Below are 13,666 nucleotides of genomic sequence, written 5' to 3'. Positions count from 1 at the left end.
CTCCTCAGCACATTGGTTGCTCTCCCTGAAAGGGCTTTGATTCTGTGACCTGTGTGCACAAATGCTGCGGTGGCCAAACTCCAGCCCTGGAGAGGGGGGCAGGGGCCAGACTCCACGGACTGAGGAGAGAGGGGCTTCCAGGCCACAAGTGCTGGTCACCAGGACAAACGCTGCTCTCAGGAAGCCCCTAACATGTGGCCCGGGACCAGGCAGGGGAGGCCAGAGGGAGCCAGGGAGCGCCCTGGGCCCCCGAGGTCAGCAGCCATGACCGTGGGCAGCAGTGGTCCTGGGGTTCATGCAGCAATCGCGGGGTTCATGTCCTCATCTCCCCCAGCCCGTGGCTACGGCGCAGGCAATCATCACAGGAACTGCCTGGTCCCAGGAGACCGCAGACCGCAGCAGCCCAGCCTGGCCTCCACACCGGCCTTCTCCGTAGACTGACCCAGGCTGCGTTGTGTGGCCAGGTTGGCCCAGAGCCGTTGGGCAGGGGCTCTGAAGGGACAGGCTACCTCCTGAGCTTCATTCCCCACCCCACTTGGCACCATGGAGGGTCCACAGTGAAGCCCCTGCACCATCAGGAAACGCCTGGGGCTGACTCTGGCTCTGCCCACCCCACGCAGTCCTGGACCCCGGCTGTGGGAGAGTGAACCCCCGCCAGCCACAGCCCCGATGACGAGGAACCCACCGTTTGCGCAGGGCGATCTCCAGGTTGCCCTCGGGGGTGGGCTGCAGCGAGCTGATGTAGATCCTCAGAGGGGCCTCCTTCGTCTCCAGGAGGGAGAAGTCGCTGGCCGCCATGGCCATGGAGTGCCAAGTCCCTGCCAACTGAGGGGGCCTTGAACTGCACGGAGGTCCCCAGCCCACCATGGCTCTTGTCCCCCGTGCAGGTGAGGCTGAGTCCACCTGTCCCCAGCTCCCTGAGGCCGGTGCAGGAGTTGGACTGGACTCATTAGGCTGCTGCATGGTCCGGATGCCAGAGGGGGCCTCACCCAGCCCTGGACCCGACCCTGCTGCCCCAGAAATGTTCCAGCTAAACTCATTGGAGCCCATCAAAGCACCTGGCAGAGCCCATCGCCTTGTGTCAGGGGAATATTTGGATCCTGGGGAGCCATGTGGTTGGGGCTGGAGGAAGGCTGGGGGACAGAGAGGCCCTGCTAGGGGCTGAATTGTGCCCCCAAGATTCATATGTTGAAGTCCTGACCGCAGCACCTCCAAATGTGAGCTAGGATGGTTTAGGAAGTGACGAAGTTAAACCGAGGTCATTAGGGTGGCCCTGACCCGGTCTGATAGGGGTCCTTAGAGGAGGAGATTAGGACACGGACACCCGGAGGGACGGCCCTGTGAGGACACAGTGGCAGGACGGCATCTACAAGGCAAGGAGAGGAGCCTGGAGGAGAACCAGTCCTGCCGACATCTTGATCTCGCGCTTCCAGCCTCCAGGACTGTGAGAATCGGCTCTGTTGTTCGGGCTGCAGCCTGCGGGAGGCCAGCCCTGGGAAGCTCACAGGGGCCCTAACAGCACAGCCTCCTCTGTTGACCCTCGGCCTTCTAGATCCTGGGCTTCCCGCCTGCCCACAGCCCCCACCCGCCCCAGGCTTCCCACGGTAAAGCACCCGCTCCCCCAGCCTCAAACCTTTGGGAGCTCCACGTCCTGCATGGTCTGGGGGATGTCGATGGCCCGGACGCCACAGACCAGGGCCGCACCCAGGGTGAGCAGGAGGCACTGCATGGCTGCGGCTGTGGGTGGCTCTGAGCTCTGGAGCGAGACGGATGCCGAGGCACTGTGGGCTCAGGGGTCTTATGGAGGAGGAGGGCAGGCAAGAGCCCCGCCCACAGCCTCGCCATGTGATTCCTCGAACCCGTGACTCATCCTCGGCCCGTGGGCAGCTTCCTCCACTGGGACAATGGGAGGCTCTTCCCTGCGTCCACATGGGAACCTCCTCTGTGTCCGGGCCGGGCAGTTCCTGGCAGGGCCTCAGGTGGGAGGGGCCTGGGTCGGGTCCAGGCTGGCAGCCAGTGGTGGGAGCACCTTCTGGGTCAGGGTTCTTGGAAGATGGGGGATTGGAGGCCAGCTCCGAGGACAGCTGTGCCTGGGGGCGGTGGTAGGGCCAGTGGGGCAGGCAGAGGGCCCGAGAGCCCCATGGCTGCCCCAGGATGCCACAGATGTCATGCCAGTGAGCAGCCGTCTGCTCCACAAAGGGGCCACGAGGCTGCAGCCCTAGCCGGGGCTCTTCCCACCGTGCCCACCAGCGCCAGGAGCTGCCGGCCGGGCCCGGCTGGGCAAGGCCTCCTTGAAAGGCTTTGCTCTTTCCCGATCTCCCTCGTGTTTCTGTTTTCCTCTCCTGGCTCGGAGAGCAGCTCCTCCAGCACCCTCGGCCACGGCCTTGCGGGAACAGCGTCTCCTTCCCTGCTCAGCGCCCTCCAGCTAGGATGGGCCCCGGGTGGAGTCAGGTTCAGGGGAAACACTGAGGACCCCAGTGTGCGGTGCTCTTGGCCTCAAGTCTTTGCTGTGAAGTACAATCAACAACAGTGAGAGTGACCACAGCGGTGGTGACGATCAAAACGAGGGTGCCCAATGGCCCGGGGTGGGGAACGTGGAAGGGGCCGTGTGCGCAGCACACCCAAGCGTGCTCCACGTGGATGCGTGTGGTGGGTCATGGCTGCAGCACTGGAATTTTAAGTCTACCAAGGTGCTTCTGTCCCACTCAACTTTGCAGCCAGGGCCATGAGCAACTCCGGAGCGCAGGCTGCTGGAGGATGTGTCCTGGTTAGGTTTGGGAGGGATGATGCAAGTTGCAGAGGAACGTGTCTTTCAGGATTCCACGTGTGCAAACCAACACCCACAGGGGAGTGTGTGTGCCCGTGTGCCTGTGTGTGCATACCTGTGTGTGTGTGTGCCTGTGTGCATTGTGTGTGTGTGCCCGTTGCATGTGTGTGTCCGTGTGCAGAAGTGTGTGTCTGTGTGCAGGTGTGTGTGCCTGTGTGCATGTTCCCGTGTGTGTCTGTGTGCAGTTGTGTGTGCTTGTGTGCAGGTGTGTGTGCCCGTGTGCACCTGTGTGTGTCTGTGTGCAGGTGTGTGTTTGTGTGTATGTGCCTGTGTGTGTGCTCGTGTGCTATGTGTGTGCAGGTGTGTATGTCAGTGTGCATGTGCCTGTGTGTGTGTGTATGTGCCCGTGTGTGTGCCCATGTGCAGGTGTGTGTGCCCGTGTGCTGGTGCTCGCATGTGTGTGCAGGTGTGTGTGCCCATGCACCTGTGTGCATGTGGCCATGTGCTTGTGTGACTGTGTGTGCCTGTGTGCATGTGCCCATGTGTGTGCCCGTTTGCATGTACTTGTGTGTGTGCATGTGCCCATGTGCATGTGTGTACCTGTATGTGTGCCTATGTGAGTGTGTACCTGTGTGCCCATGTGCATGTGTACCTGTGTGTGTGCCCGTGTGTGTACCTGTGTGTGCCCGTGTGTGTACCTGTGTGTGCCCGTGTGTGTGTACCTGTGTGTGCCCGTGTGTGTGTGTACCTATCTGTGTGCCCATGTGAATGTGTGTGCGTGTGCCCATGTGCATGTATATATCTGTGTGTGCCCGTGTATGTGTGTACCTGTGTATGTATGCCCGTGTGTGTGTACCTGTTTGTGTATGTGTGCCCGTGTGTGTGTGTACCTGTTTGTGTGTGTGTGCCCGTGTGTGTGTGTACCTGTTTGTGTGTGTGTGCCCGTGTGTGTGTGTACCTGTGTGCAGCAGATGCAATGCCTGGAGCTTTCCATTCCAAACAATGGACTTGTTCATCTCTGGGGAGGACTGAGATCAGGGTGGGGGTTGGAAACAAGGAGGGGGCAGGCAGCCACCTCCCATGTGTCCTGTGAGGGGAGCAGCCTCCTCTCCAGTGGTGGGGAGACCTGGAGGATCTGCCCTGTCCCCCGCCCAGGCTCGTATGGTCTTTGCAGGTGGCCTGCAGCCTGCGCTTGGGGCCTTGCCTACGTGCGTGCCATTTTCAGCATCTGGGATGGAGGTGAGGGGTCTCCTAGATGAGCTTTTGTTTGCCAGCTCTCTCTTCTGGTTTATTTCCAAAGGACCCCATTTATCATCACTCTGCGGGACAGCCGACAGGTCCAAGGCTGGCCCCAAGACTCCCCCTTCCAAGGGTGGGGGCAGCAATAGAAGGAGGTGGCTCAGGTGGCCCCAGTCCTCGCTCAGGCAACCTCCTGAGCTGTGGTCCTGCTGCGGGCAGCTTTGCGCAGAGCTGCCTCTAGAGGGACGTGACCTATGGCCTCTGCTCTCCCTGGGGCAGGTGCTACCCAGGACCCTGGCCACCCCACGCAGGGAGGCTCTTGCCTGTGGATCGCAATTCCTGTTCCCGTGGACACTTTGTGGGAAGTTGAAGTAAAGAGGGCTGGAAGTGGGAAGGGAAATGGAATTCTCTGACACTCCCTAAGGAGGACCTGAGCTGGACGAGGCTTTAATAAAACCCATGTCCCGCCTCTGCTGCCGCGCTCAGGGCGGCTTCTGGGCCTCGCCTGTGCTAGCTCGCTGAATTCTCGCAATGATCCTCCAAGTTCAGTCTTCCTAGTTTTCCCACCTTACAGGTGAGGAAATGGCGATGAACAGGGTTGAATCATGTTGCCTGAAAGTGCCAGTCCACCCGGAACCTCAGGATGTGACCTCACTTGGAAGTGGGGTCTTTGCAGGTGGATGAGTAAGACGAGGTCGTCCTGGAATGGGGGGGCCCTACCTCCAACACAGATGGTGTCCCTGTAAGAAGAGGAGAGGACACACACACAGACACAGAGACACACACACACACAGAGACATCCACAGACAGACACACACAGACACAGAGACACACACACACAGACACACACACAGATAGGCACACAGACACACAGACACAGACACACAGACACACACAGATAGGCAGACACAGAGACACACACACAGACACCCATAGACACACAGACACAGAGACACACACACAGAGATAGGCACATACACAGACACAGAGACACACACACACAGACACACACACAGATAGGCACACAGACACACAGACACACACACAGACACACACACAGATAGGCACACAGATACACAGACACACACACAGACACACACACAGATAGGCACACAGACACACAGACACACACAGAGATAGGCACATACACAGACACAGAGACACACACACACACAGACACACAGACACACACAGATAGGCACACAGACACACAGACACACACACAGACACCCACAGACACACAGACACAGAGACACACACACAGAGATAGGCACATACACAGACACAGAGACACACACACACAGATACACACACAGACACAGAGAGACACACACACAGACATACATATACACAGACAGACACACAAACACACACGCATACACACACACAGACACACATATAGAGACAGACACACACACAGACACAGAGATACACACACAGATACAGACACACAGGCAGACACACACACACACACAGACACAGAGACACACACAGATAGATGCACACGCACAGACAGACACATACGCAGACACCCAGTCAGACAGAGACACATACACACAGACACAGACAGACACAGGCACACACAGATACACACAGACACACACACAGATACACACACATACACACACAGACACATGCACACAGAGACAGACACACACACAGACACAGAGATACACACATACAGAGACACAGACAGATGCACACACAGAGGCACAGACACACACACACACGGTCGGACAGAGTGACACACACACACAGATAGACACACACAGGCACACACAGACAGATACACACAGACATACAGACACACACAGAGACACACACAAGGAAGAGACCGTGTGAAGACAGAGGCAGCCAAGGAACACAGAGCCAGCAGAAGGGATGAGGAGGGACCCTCCCCCAGATCCAGATCCTGGTGGGACCGTGGCCCTGCCCACGCCTTGATCTTGGACTTCTGCCCTCCCGAGCTGGGAGACAGTCAATGCCTGTGGTTAGGAGCTGCACAGAGGGTGGTACTTTGTTAGGTGGCCCCAGGACCCTGGCACAGGCATCTTAGACAGGTGACACGGTGACCTGGCTGTTATGGGACAGGCAGGGCTTGGCTTTGAGAGCAGGGGCAGGCCGAGTGAAAGGAGGTCAGCCAGGAAGAAACAAAACGTCCTATGTTCCAATAAGCTCGGGATGTGCTGGGTCCTGCCAGGCTTGGGGGGTCTTTCCTGCAGGTTCTCAGAGGCTCCGGCCTATTCCTGTGAACGCTGGAACAAAGCTTGCTTCTCAGGGCACACTTCATTTCCAGGAACAGTGTTCCACAGAAAACCATTTAAAAAGAAAGAAAAGCAACCACTGGCCTCAAGCAGTTGGCCTTGCCCACCTGGGGAGGGAGACTGAGGCCCGGAGGAGGCAACTTAACTGGGTCGCTGACCCAGGAGTGGGACCTGGGAAGAGACCCCAGCCCTTCAGCCCAAGGCCTGGCCCACCCAGCACTGAGTCCCCACCCCTCTCACCAGGACTAAGTTGGGAGCTGGCCTGTCATTGCAGAAGCAGGAAACTGCTTTTCTTTTCTTTTTTTATTTTTTCTCGAGACAGGGTCTTGCTCTGTCGCCCGGGCTGGAGTGCAGTGGAGCCATCTCGACTCACTGCAACCTCTGCCTCCCGGGTTCGAGTGATTCCCCTGCCTCAGCCTCCCAAGTAGCTGGGATTACAGGTGCCCGCCACCATGCCCGGCTAATTTTTGTAGGTTTAGTAGAGAAGGAGTTTCACCATGTTGGCCAGGCTGGTCTTGAACTCCTGACCTCAGGTGATCTGACCACCCCGGCCCCCCATAGTGCTGGGATCACAGGTCTGAGCCACAATGCCCGGCTGAAATTGCTTTTCTTAGGATGAAATCCCGGAGCCAGGAAGGGTCGAGGGGCTTTGATGTGGCTGCAACACTGCTTCTTCAGCATCATTCCATCGTGGCCCTGTGTTCCCCGGGACCCCTCTCCTGCAGCAGCACCAGCAACGGGGTGGGCAGCATGGACTCGTGAGTGTGAGTTTGAGCTTCACTAGTCCTGCCGGGGCCTGGAACATGCACACTCGGGGGTTACCTGTCCCCAGAGGAGCTCAGTCATCACCAACGTCATTATCCCAGCAGGCAGAACAGAACGTGCCAAGATGGCTCCAAATGCAGCATCAAACAGGGTCTCTTAAAAGCCAAAATACTTCATCTGTGGAAGAAAGTATGGCAGTTCCGCCAAAAATTAAACAAAATTACAGAGGATCCAGCAGCTCCAGTCCTAGGTTTATAGGCAAAAGAACTGAAGGCAGGGTCTTCACGGTGTATTTGTACACTTGTGTTCCCGGCAGCATCATCCACCAGTGCCGAGGGGCAGAAGCCACCCTATGTGCCTATGGATGGACAATGGCCACAATCTGTGGTCCGTCCAGACAGACAGTGGAATACTACTCAGCCTTGACAAGGACATTCTGACCCTTGATGCAACACTCGTGAGCCTGGAGGACATTACGCAGAGTGAAATGAGCCACTCACGAAAGGACACGTCTCGTGGTTCCACTCACAGGCAGTCCCCGGGGTCATTAGGTCCACAGAGACAGGAAGTGGAAAGGTGGGTGCAGGGCTGGGGATGGGGAACAGGGAGTGAGTGTTCCATGGAGACAGAGTTCAGCTTGGGACCGTGGAAAGTTCTGGAAATGGCGGGTGGTGATGGTTGTACAACAATGTGAATGTGCTTAATGCCACTGAACAGTGCACCTAAAAGTGATTAAGATGGTGAATTTACGTCATGCCTATTTCACTACAATGGAAACACAGCCAGCCCCCCTCTCTCTCGCACGCTCCCCCATCCCCCCACGAGGCCTTCCCCTGGCCATTCTGGCCTGAGCTCCCGCCTTGGGAGGCGGATTCTGGAATCCCTGAGAGATCTCATCCCCCGCCTCCTCCACTGCCGCCACTGTGGCCCTGCTCCTCCACAAACACGCTGGTGTGGGCCGGCCTGCTGCCTTGATCTAGAATGTTCTGCCAACAAATATCATGCTGGTGTGCCCCTCACTCCGTGGGAGCCCAAGCTTGTCCGTGTGGAATGTCACTTCCTGTTTGTTTTGTCTTTTTCTTTTAGCACTTTGCTTTTTCTTTTAGCACCGTCATAACCTGGCATTTATGTGTCTCCCGTGCCATGATGGGCACACCACGTAGGGCAGGCGCTGCATCCACGGGCCGATTCCACCGGGCAGATGCCACAGAGGCAGGCGCGGTGTCTGCGTGAGGCTGAAGGGCAAATGCCTGGTGGCGTGGGTTCAGTTTAGCTCAGCACCCGTGACAGGAAATAGCGCCTTTGTGAGCGGCTCAGTGTTCTTCTTCAGGGAAGTTAGTTATGAGACTGGCAGGTGCACCACGAGAGCATAGCTTGCCGCCTGCGGGTCTCTCAAGAATGGCCAAGGCCGGGGCAGCCGCAAAGGGGCACCAGTTGCACTCCAGGAGGTTTCTTCATCGTTTGGAAGCAACGGGGCTAAAGCACCGAAGGCAGGTGCAGGCCCTCGGGGTGCCTCTTACACAGCCCCTGGCGGCCCAGGGAGCTACTGTCCCAGCGAGGAAGCACTCAGGACATCCACCCCAGGAGTCAGGGCACAGACGTGGAGCCATCACTGAAACGGGAGGATTGGCCTCCAGAGGCCAAGGAGGAGGCAGAAGGGGTCTGGCCTTGGGACTGACATGAGGTGTCGCCCTAGAGGAAGGGAGTGACTCCTGGCAGGAGAGGGGACCTGGGGCATCCAGAAGTCAGAGAAGGGGTGTTCTGACAGTCCTTAGCAGGTGCTGGGGCCCAGCCACCCCAAGACTCAACGACGAGCCCACAGAATGAAACTTTGACTCTTAGAACATCTCCTAATAATTAGCTGCCACAGGGAATAATGGTTTGTAACACCAAAGGCACTAAGGTTACCATCCTTATGTTAGGCAAAGAGGTCTGTGACAGCATGCATGCCTAATCCCCTACCAGATTTTATTGTTTTACAGGAAAAACAATAAACCCATGGCTGCTGGACTTCTTACCTTACAGAAGTGCCTGTGAGAGATTGTGGTGAGGCGCTTGGAGCAGGAAGGTCCTGGGCTAAGCCCGGAGCCTGAGCAAGCCCTCCGTGTGTGGCGTTCTTTAGCACATGGTCCAATTAAAAAGGGACCTGCTGACTGAAACTGTTAGAAGCCGGAAAGGTGGACTCCAAAGTGGCTGCAGCCTGGTGAAGAAGAGTGGCCAGTGACCTCCTTTCCATCAGCCCGGGGCCTGGATGGCAGCGAGAGCCTGAGAAACCCGCTCACTCACCCCACATGTCCCCACCGGGCACTCACCTTACATTAATTTTTAACATAAAGTTACCCTGGAAGCGCTGGATCCAGAATGGTGGCAGAGGGTGAGCTGTCTCCTCTTTAAGTAGCTCCCTGTCCTGCGCCCAGTGCAGGGCGTGCCACAGTCCTTCCACCTATAGGGAGATGCCATAGTCACTGGAATGTGGGGAGGGAGGCCAAGCCTTTCCCGACTCCCCCAACGTTTCAGCAGACACCATTGCTGCATGACACAAATTTCTGAGGATGTGGGAATTAACTGTGAAACGGCTAAGGGTGGAAGAAGGAATAAGAGGGAAAGAGGCCAGGCGCTGTGGCTCACACCTGGAATCCCAGCATTTTGGGAGGCTGAGGTGGGAGGATCGCTTGAGCCCAGGAATTCAAGACCATCCTGGGCAACAAAGTGAGACTCCCATCTCTACAAAAAATACAAAAATGAGCTGGGCATGGTGGGATGTGCCTGCAGTCCCAGCTACATGGGAGACTAAGGCAGGAGGGCTGCTGGAGCCCAGGAGTTTGAGGCTGCAATGAGCCATGTTTGAGCCATGGGTGACACTCTAGCCTGGGCGACAGAATAAGATCCCATCTCAAAGAGAGACAGAGAGGGAGGGAGAGAGAGAGAGACACAGAGAGAGAGAGACAGAGAGAGAGAGAGAGAGAGAGAGAGACAGAGAGAGAGAAATGGCAGTGGAAAAGGGTGTGGGGTTTTGTTGCAAAGCAAACTAGACAGAGATATTCAAGGGGCAGTCAGGAGTCCTGGTCCCTGATAGCCCCACATCCATCAGCAGAAGTGGAGCCAGGCCAGGGGCTGGGACAGGGGCCCTCTTGTGAGGCCTGAAGGACCAGGGCAAGCCTTAATGTTGGGGGATGAGACAGGAAGACAGCCGGGGCCAAAGGGGCCAGAGCTCAGGTGTCGACCGGTCAAGAATCAGCAACATGCTGTGGCGCTGGCTGAGCCCAGCTCCTCAGATGCCCACACCCGTGGCTGCTGCGTGTGAACAGCCCACAGGTGACCAGTGCTGCCTCCTTCCCCTGCTTGTCCCTGGTGTCTCTGAGCATGAGACTCAACAGTATTCTCCCAAAGCAAGCAGCGGTCAGTCCCGCCCTGGGCGCGCAGGCCTTGGGCCTGGCCACTCGTGTCTGTTCTTGCAGTGCAGGCTCCCGCCTCCCTGGGGTCCCACGCTGCTGGACTGTGCTGTCTCTGGTGCACAGGTGGGGACTTCCCAGGCCCAAAAGCCACAGATGAGCATTGGGTTGAAAGAACGAGTCCCTGAGACCTGGGGAGGGGACAGAGGCCGTGGAGGAGGTGGGAATGCAGGTGAGGCAGTGGGGAGAGGTCCTCAGGCCCTGGCGGGAGGAGAGTGTGGCCAGAGGCCGAGCGGCTCTCAGAGAAGGGAGGGAGGCTGTGTGGAGCAGGAATCCTGGACACAGCTGTGGGGGTCCAGGTGCTGGGGGGCCGGGTCCACCAGCCTGAGCACCAGGAGCTCCTGTGTCCAGGCCACATCAGCCCAAGCAGAGGCCCAGGAGTCTCAGGAAGTCAAGGCCATGGCGACCCCTGGGGAGGTTAGGACCAGACCTCGGGACACCTGCCGCCCTTAAGTCTTTTCTCTGATAATTCCATGAACTTGTAAAAGTCACTTCATCTTGACAAGAACTTGTGGGGTTTTGTTTGGTTGGTTGGTTGTTTTTGAGACCGAGTCTTGCTTTTTTGACTAGACTGGAGGCCTCTGCCTCCCGGGTTCCAGTGATTCTCCAGCCTTAGCCTCCCAGGTAGCTGGGATTACAGGCATGTGCCACCATGCCCAGCTAATTTTTGTATTTTCAGTAGAGACGGGGTTTCACCATGTTGGCCAGGCCGGTCTCGAACTCCTGACCTCAGATGATCTGCCTGCCTCGGCCTCCCAAAGTGCTAGGATTACAGGCGTGAGCCACTGTGCCCGGCCAAGAATGGGTTTTATACGACCCCTGACGCGTTGACCTTGCAAAATGAAAACTCAGAAAAGGGGGATTCCCCACAGCTTCTACCAATCCTGAACTCCCCAGGGGGAGAAGCTGTCTGTGGGAGATGAAGGTACTCAACAAACCCTCCCCAAACCCTGCCCCTAGGAGAGGCTGGGTGAGCTGGGATGGGATCTTCACCTCACCAAGATGCCCGTTGGCCTCTGAGCAGTCACCCCGCAGTGAAGACACCAGCTCTGCCTACAGGAGTGAGTTTTCTGGGGCACTGTTTGGCACCCCCTTCTCTACCTAGGGGACACCACCAAAGGCACAAGGGGGACCCTTCAGCTGATGACGTCCCCTGGGGCTTGGGTCACTGCTGTGCGATGGGTGCGAGGCTGGGCATCCGGTCCAGGGTCTGGAGACCATGGCCCGGGAAGTGGCTCTCGTGTGTGCCCACCTCACCCTCCTGAGGCTCTCACCTTCTCAGCAGGGGCAGGAACCACCTGGGTCCCCTGGGCTCACAGCGTGGAAAGCAGGCTCAGCCCCAGGGTTAGCGGGAGTGGCTGCATCGTGGCTGTGGCCCCGTGTTGGCTCCGGGCTTGCACTGCCAGGTTGGCTATGGCGACTCTGGCTCTCTCTGGTTGTCCATTTATTCCCTGACTCTGGGTTGACTGGGAACTGGGTGAGTTTCCAACTCACTTGTTTTTCACAATGGCCACGGACCATCCCAGCAGAGGTGGGGCCATGCCGGAAAAACACTGACCACTCTGTAAAGCATCTTGTTTGTCCATCTTGGAGCCTGTTTTCCTAAAGCTCCACCTCAAGGGAGAATGTCACCAAAGCAGGAGGAGTGAAAAGATTTCTTAGAACAACAACAAATACATGGTCTGCTGGCTCCTTCTCAGCCCCTCGTGTCTGGCTGTGCTGCTGGCTGCAAATCTATCCCCATCACTGGCACGTGGCTCCATGAGGATGTGAGCAGTGACAGCTCCGCCACTGCACCCAGGCCCCACTGAACCCTGAGCAGAGTGCGTCACAGCCACGTCAGCCCTGAACCCACAACCAGCAGAGGCAATGTCCTGCTGTCCCTTCCTGACCAGCTTCTCAGCCCCAGGCCCCGAAGCCCCGTGTCCGGCTGTCCTTTCCTGACTGGCTTCTCAGCCCCAGGCCCCGAGGCCCCTTCTGTGCTTCCCAGGGAAGGCTTTTCTTGGACTCCACTTTCCTCTCTCGCCTTCCTCCCCCAATTCTCACCATCTCCCTTTCCCGCCCTCCATCTCTCTCCATGCCAAAATGGCTCCTGTTTTTGTTGCTTTTCTGGGGGATCTCAGCCTCTTCTGGTGTCTTGGGCGCCCTTTCTTGACTTCCAAAGCTTCGTCCTGGATGTGCATCTCCTGAATTCCAGGTTCTTGAATGTAGCTGCCAAATGGACACCTCCCTCCTGATGCCCCACAGCTCTGACCTTCAGGACACCCCTGCACAAGCCCACACCTCGACAAATACCGCTGGGTGTCACCAGCAATGTTTCCATCCTCCTCCAGTTGGCCTTTCCATTTAGCCTGTAAGTTATGACTCATTTTTCAGACCTATCTCCTCCTGTCCAATCTCCCTGCCATTTCTCTATTCCCCAACTTCATTAGTGTTTTAAAAATAGGTACACTGCGGCCGGGAGTGGTGGCTCACGCCTGTAATGCCAGCACTCTGGGAGGCCGAGGTGGGTCGATCACGAGGTCAGGAGATTGAGACCATTCTGGTTAACACGGTGAAACCCCGTCTCTACTAAAAATACAAAAAAGTAGCCATGGGTGGTGGTGAGCGCCTGTAGTCCCAGGTACTTCGGAGGCTGTGGCAGGAGAATGGCGTGAGGCCGGGAGGCGGAGCTTGCAGTGAGCCGAGATGGCAGCACTGCACTCCAGCCTGGATGACAGAGCAAGACTCCATCTCAAAAAAAAAAAAGAAAAATAAAAAGAAAAAAGAAGGTACATTGCTTGATGCGCCTCCTAGTGTGCTCCCCTTCAGCCCCATTGGTTGAACTCTTTTACTGATTCTGGATATTCAGTGGATAGATGAATGGATAAATGGGTAAATGGATGAATAATTGGATGGGATGGATGAATGGGTAGATGCATGGATGATTGGATGGAATGAATAAATGGACGAATGGATGGATGGGTAGATGTATGGATGATCGGATAAAATAAATGGATGGATGGATGGATGGATGGATGGATGGATGAGTGAATGGATGGATGGATGGATGGGTGGATGGATGGGTGGATGGATGGGTGGGTGAATGGATGGATGGATGGGTGGATGGATGGGTGGATGGATGGATGGGTAGCCAGATGATTAGATGGAATGAATGAATGAGTGGATGGATGGATGGG

General features: G+C 56.8%; 1 protein-coding gene across 1 annotated transcript in view; it reads right to left on the bottom strand.

The window, feature by feature from the left end:
* Positions 1-1,729, bottom strand: part of LOC100587022 (glycodelin-like) — a 6,650-nt gene extending 4,921 nt beyond the window's left edge. The window contains exons 1-3 of the mRNA XM_030818394.1: positions 1,634-1,729; positions 686-825; positions 12-49 (exon numbers count right to left, since the gene is read on the bottom strand). Coding sequence (XP_030674254.1) covers positions 12-49; positions 686-825; positions 1,634-1,729 — 274 coding nt within the window. The remainder of the gene's footprint in view (positions 1-11; positions 50-685; positions 826-1,633) is intronic.
* Between the last annotated feature and the right edge of the window lie 11,937 nt (positions 1,730-13,666).

This window comes from Nomascus leucogenys, chromosome 8 (genome assembly GCF_006542625.1).
Source record: "Nomascus leucogenys isolate Asia chromosome 8, Asia_NLE_v1, whole genome shotgun sequence".
NCBI classification, from domain to species: domain Eukaryota; kingdom Metazoa; phylum Chordata; class Mammalia; order Primates; family Hylobatidae; genus Nomascus; species Nomascus leucogenys.
The sequence above is the reverse complement of the archived record's forward strand: the minus strand, read 5'-3'. Positions and strand labels throughout refer to the sequence as shown.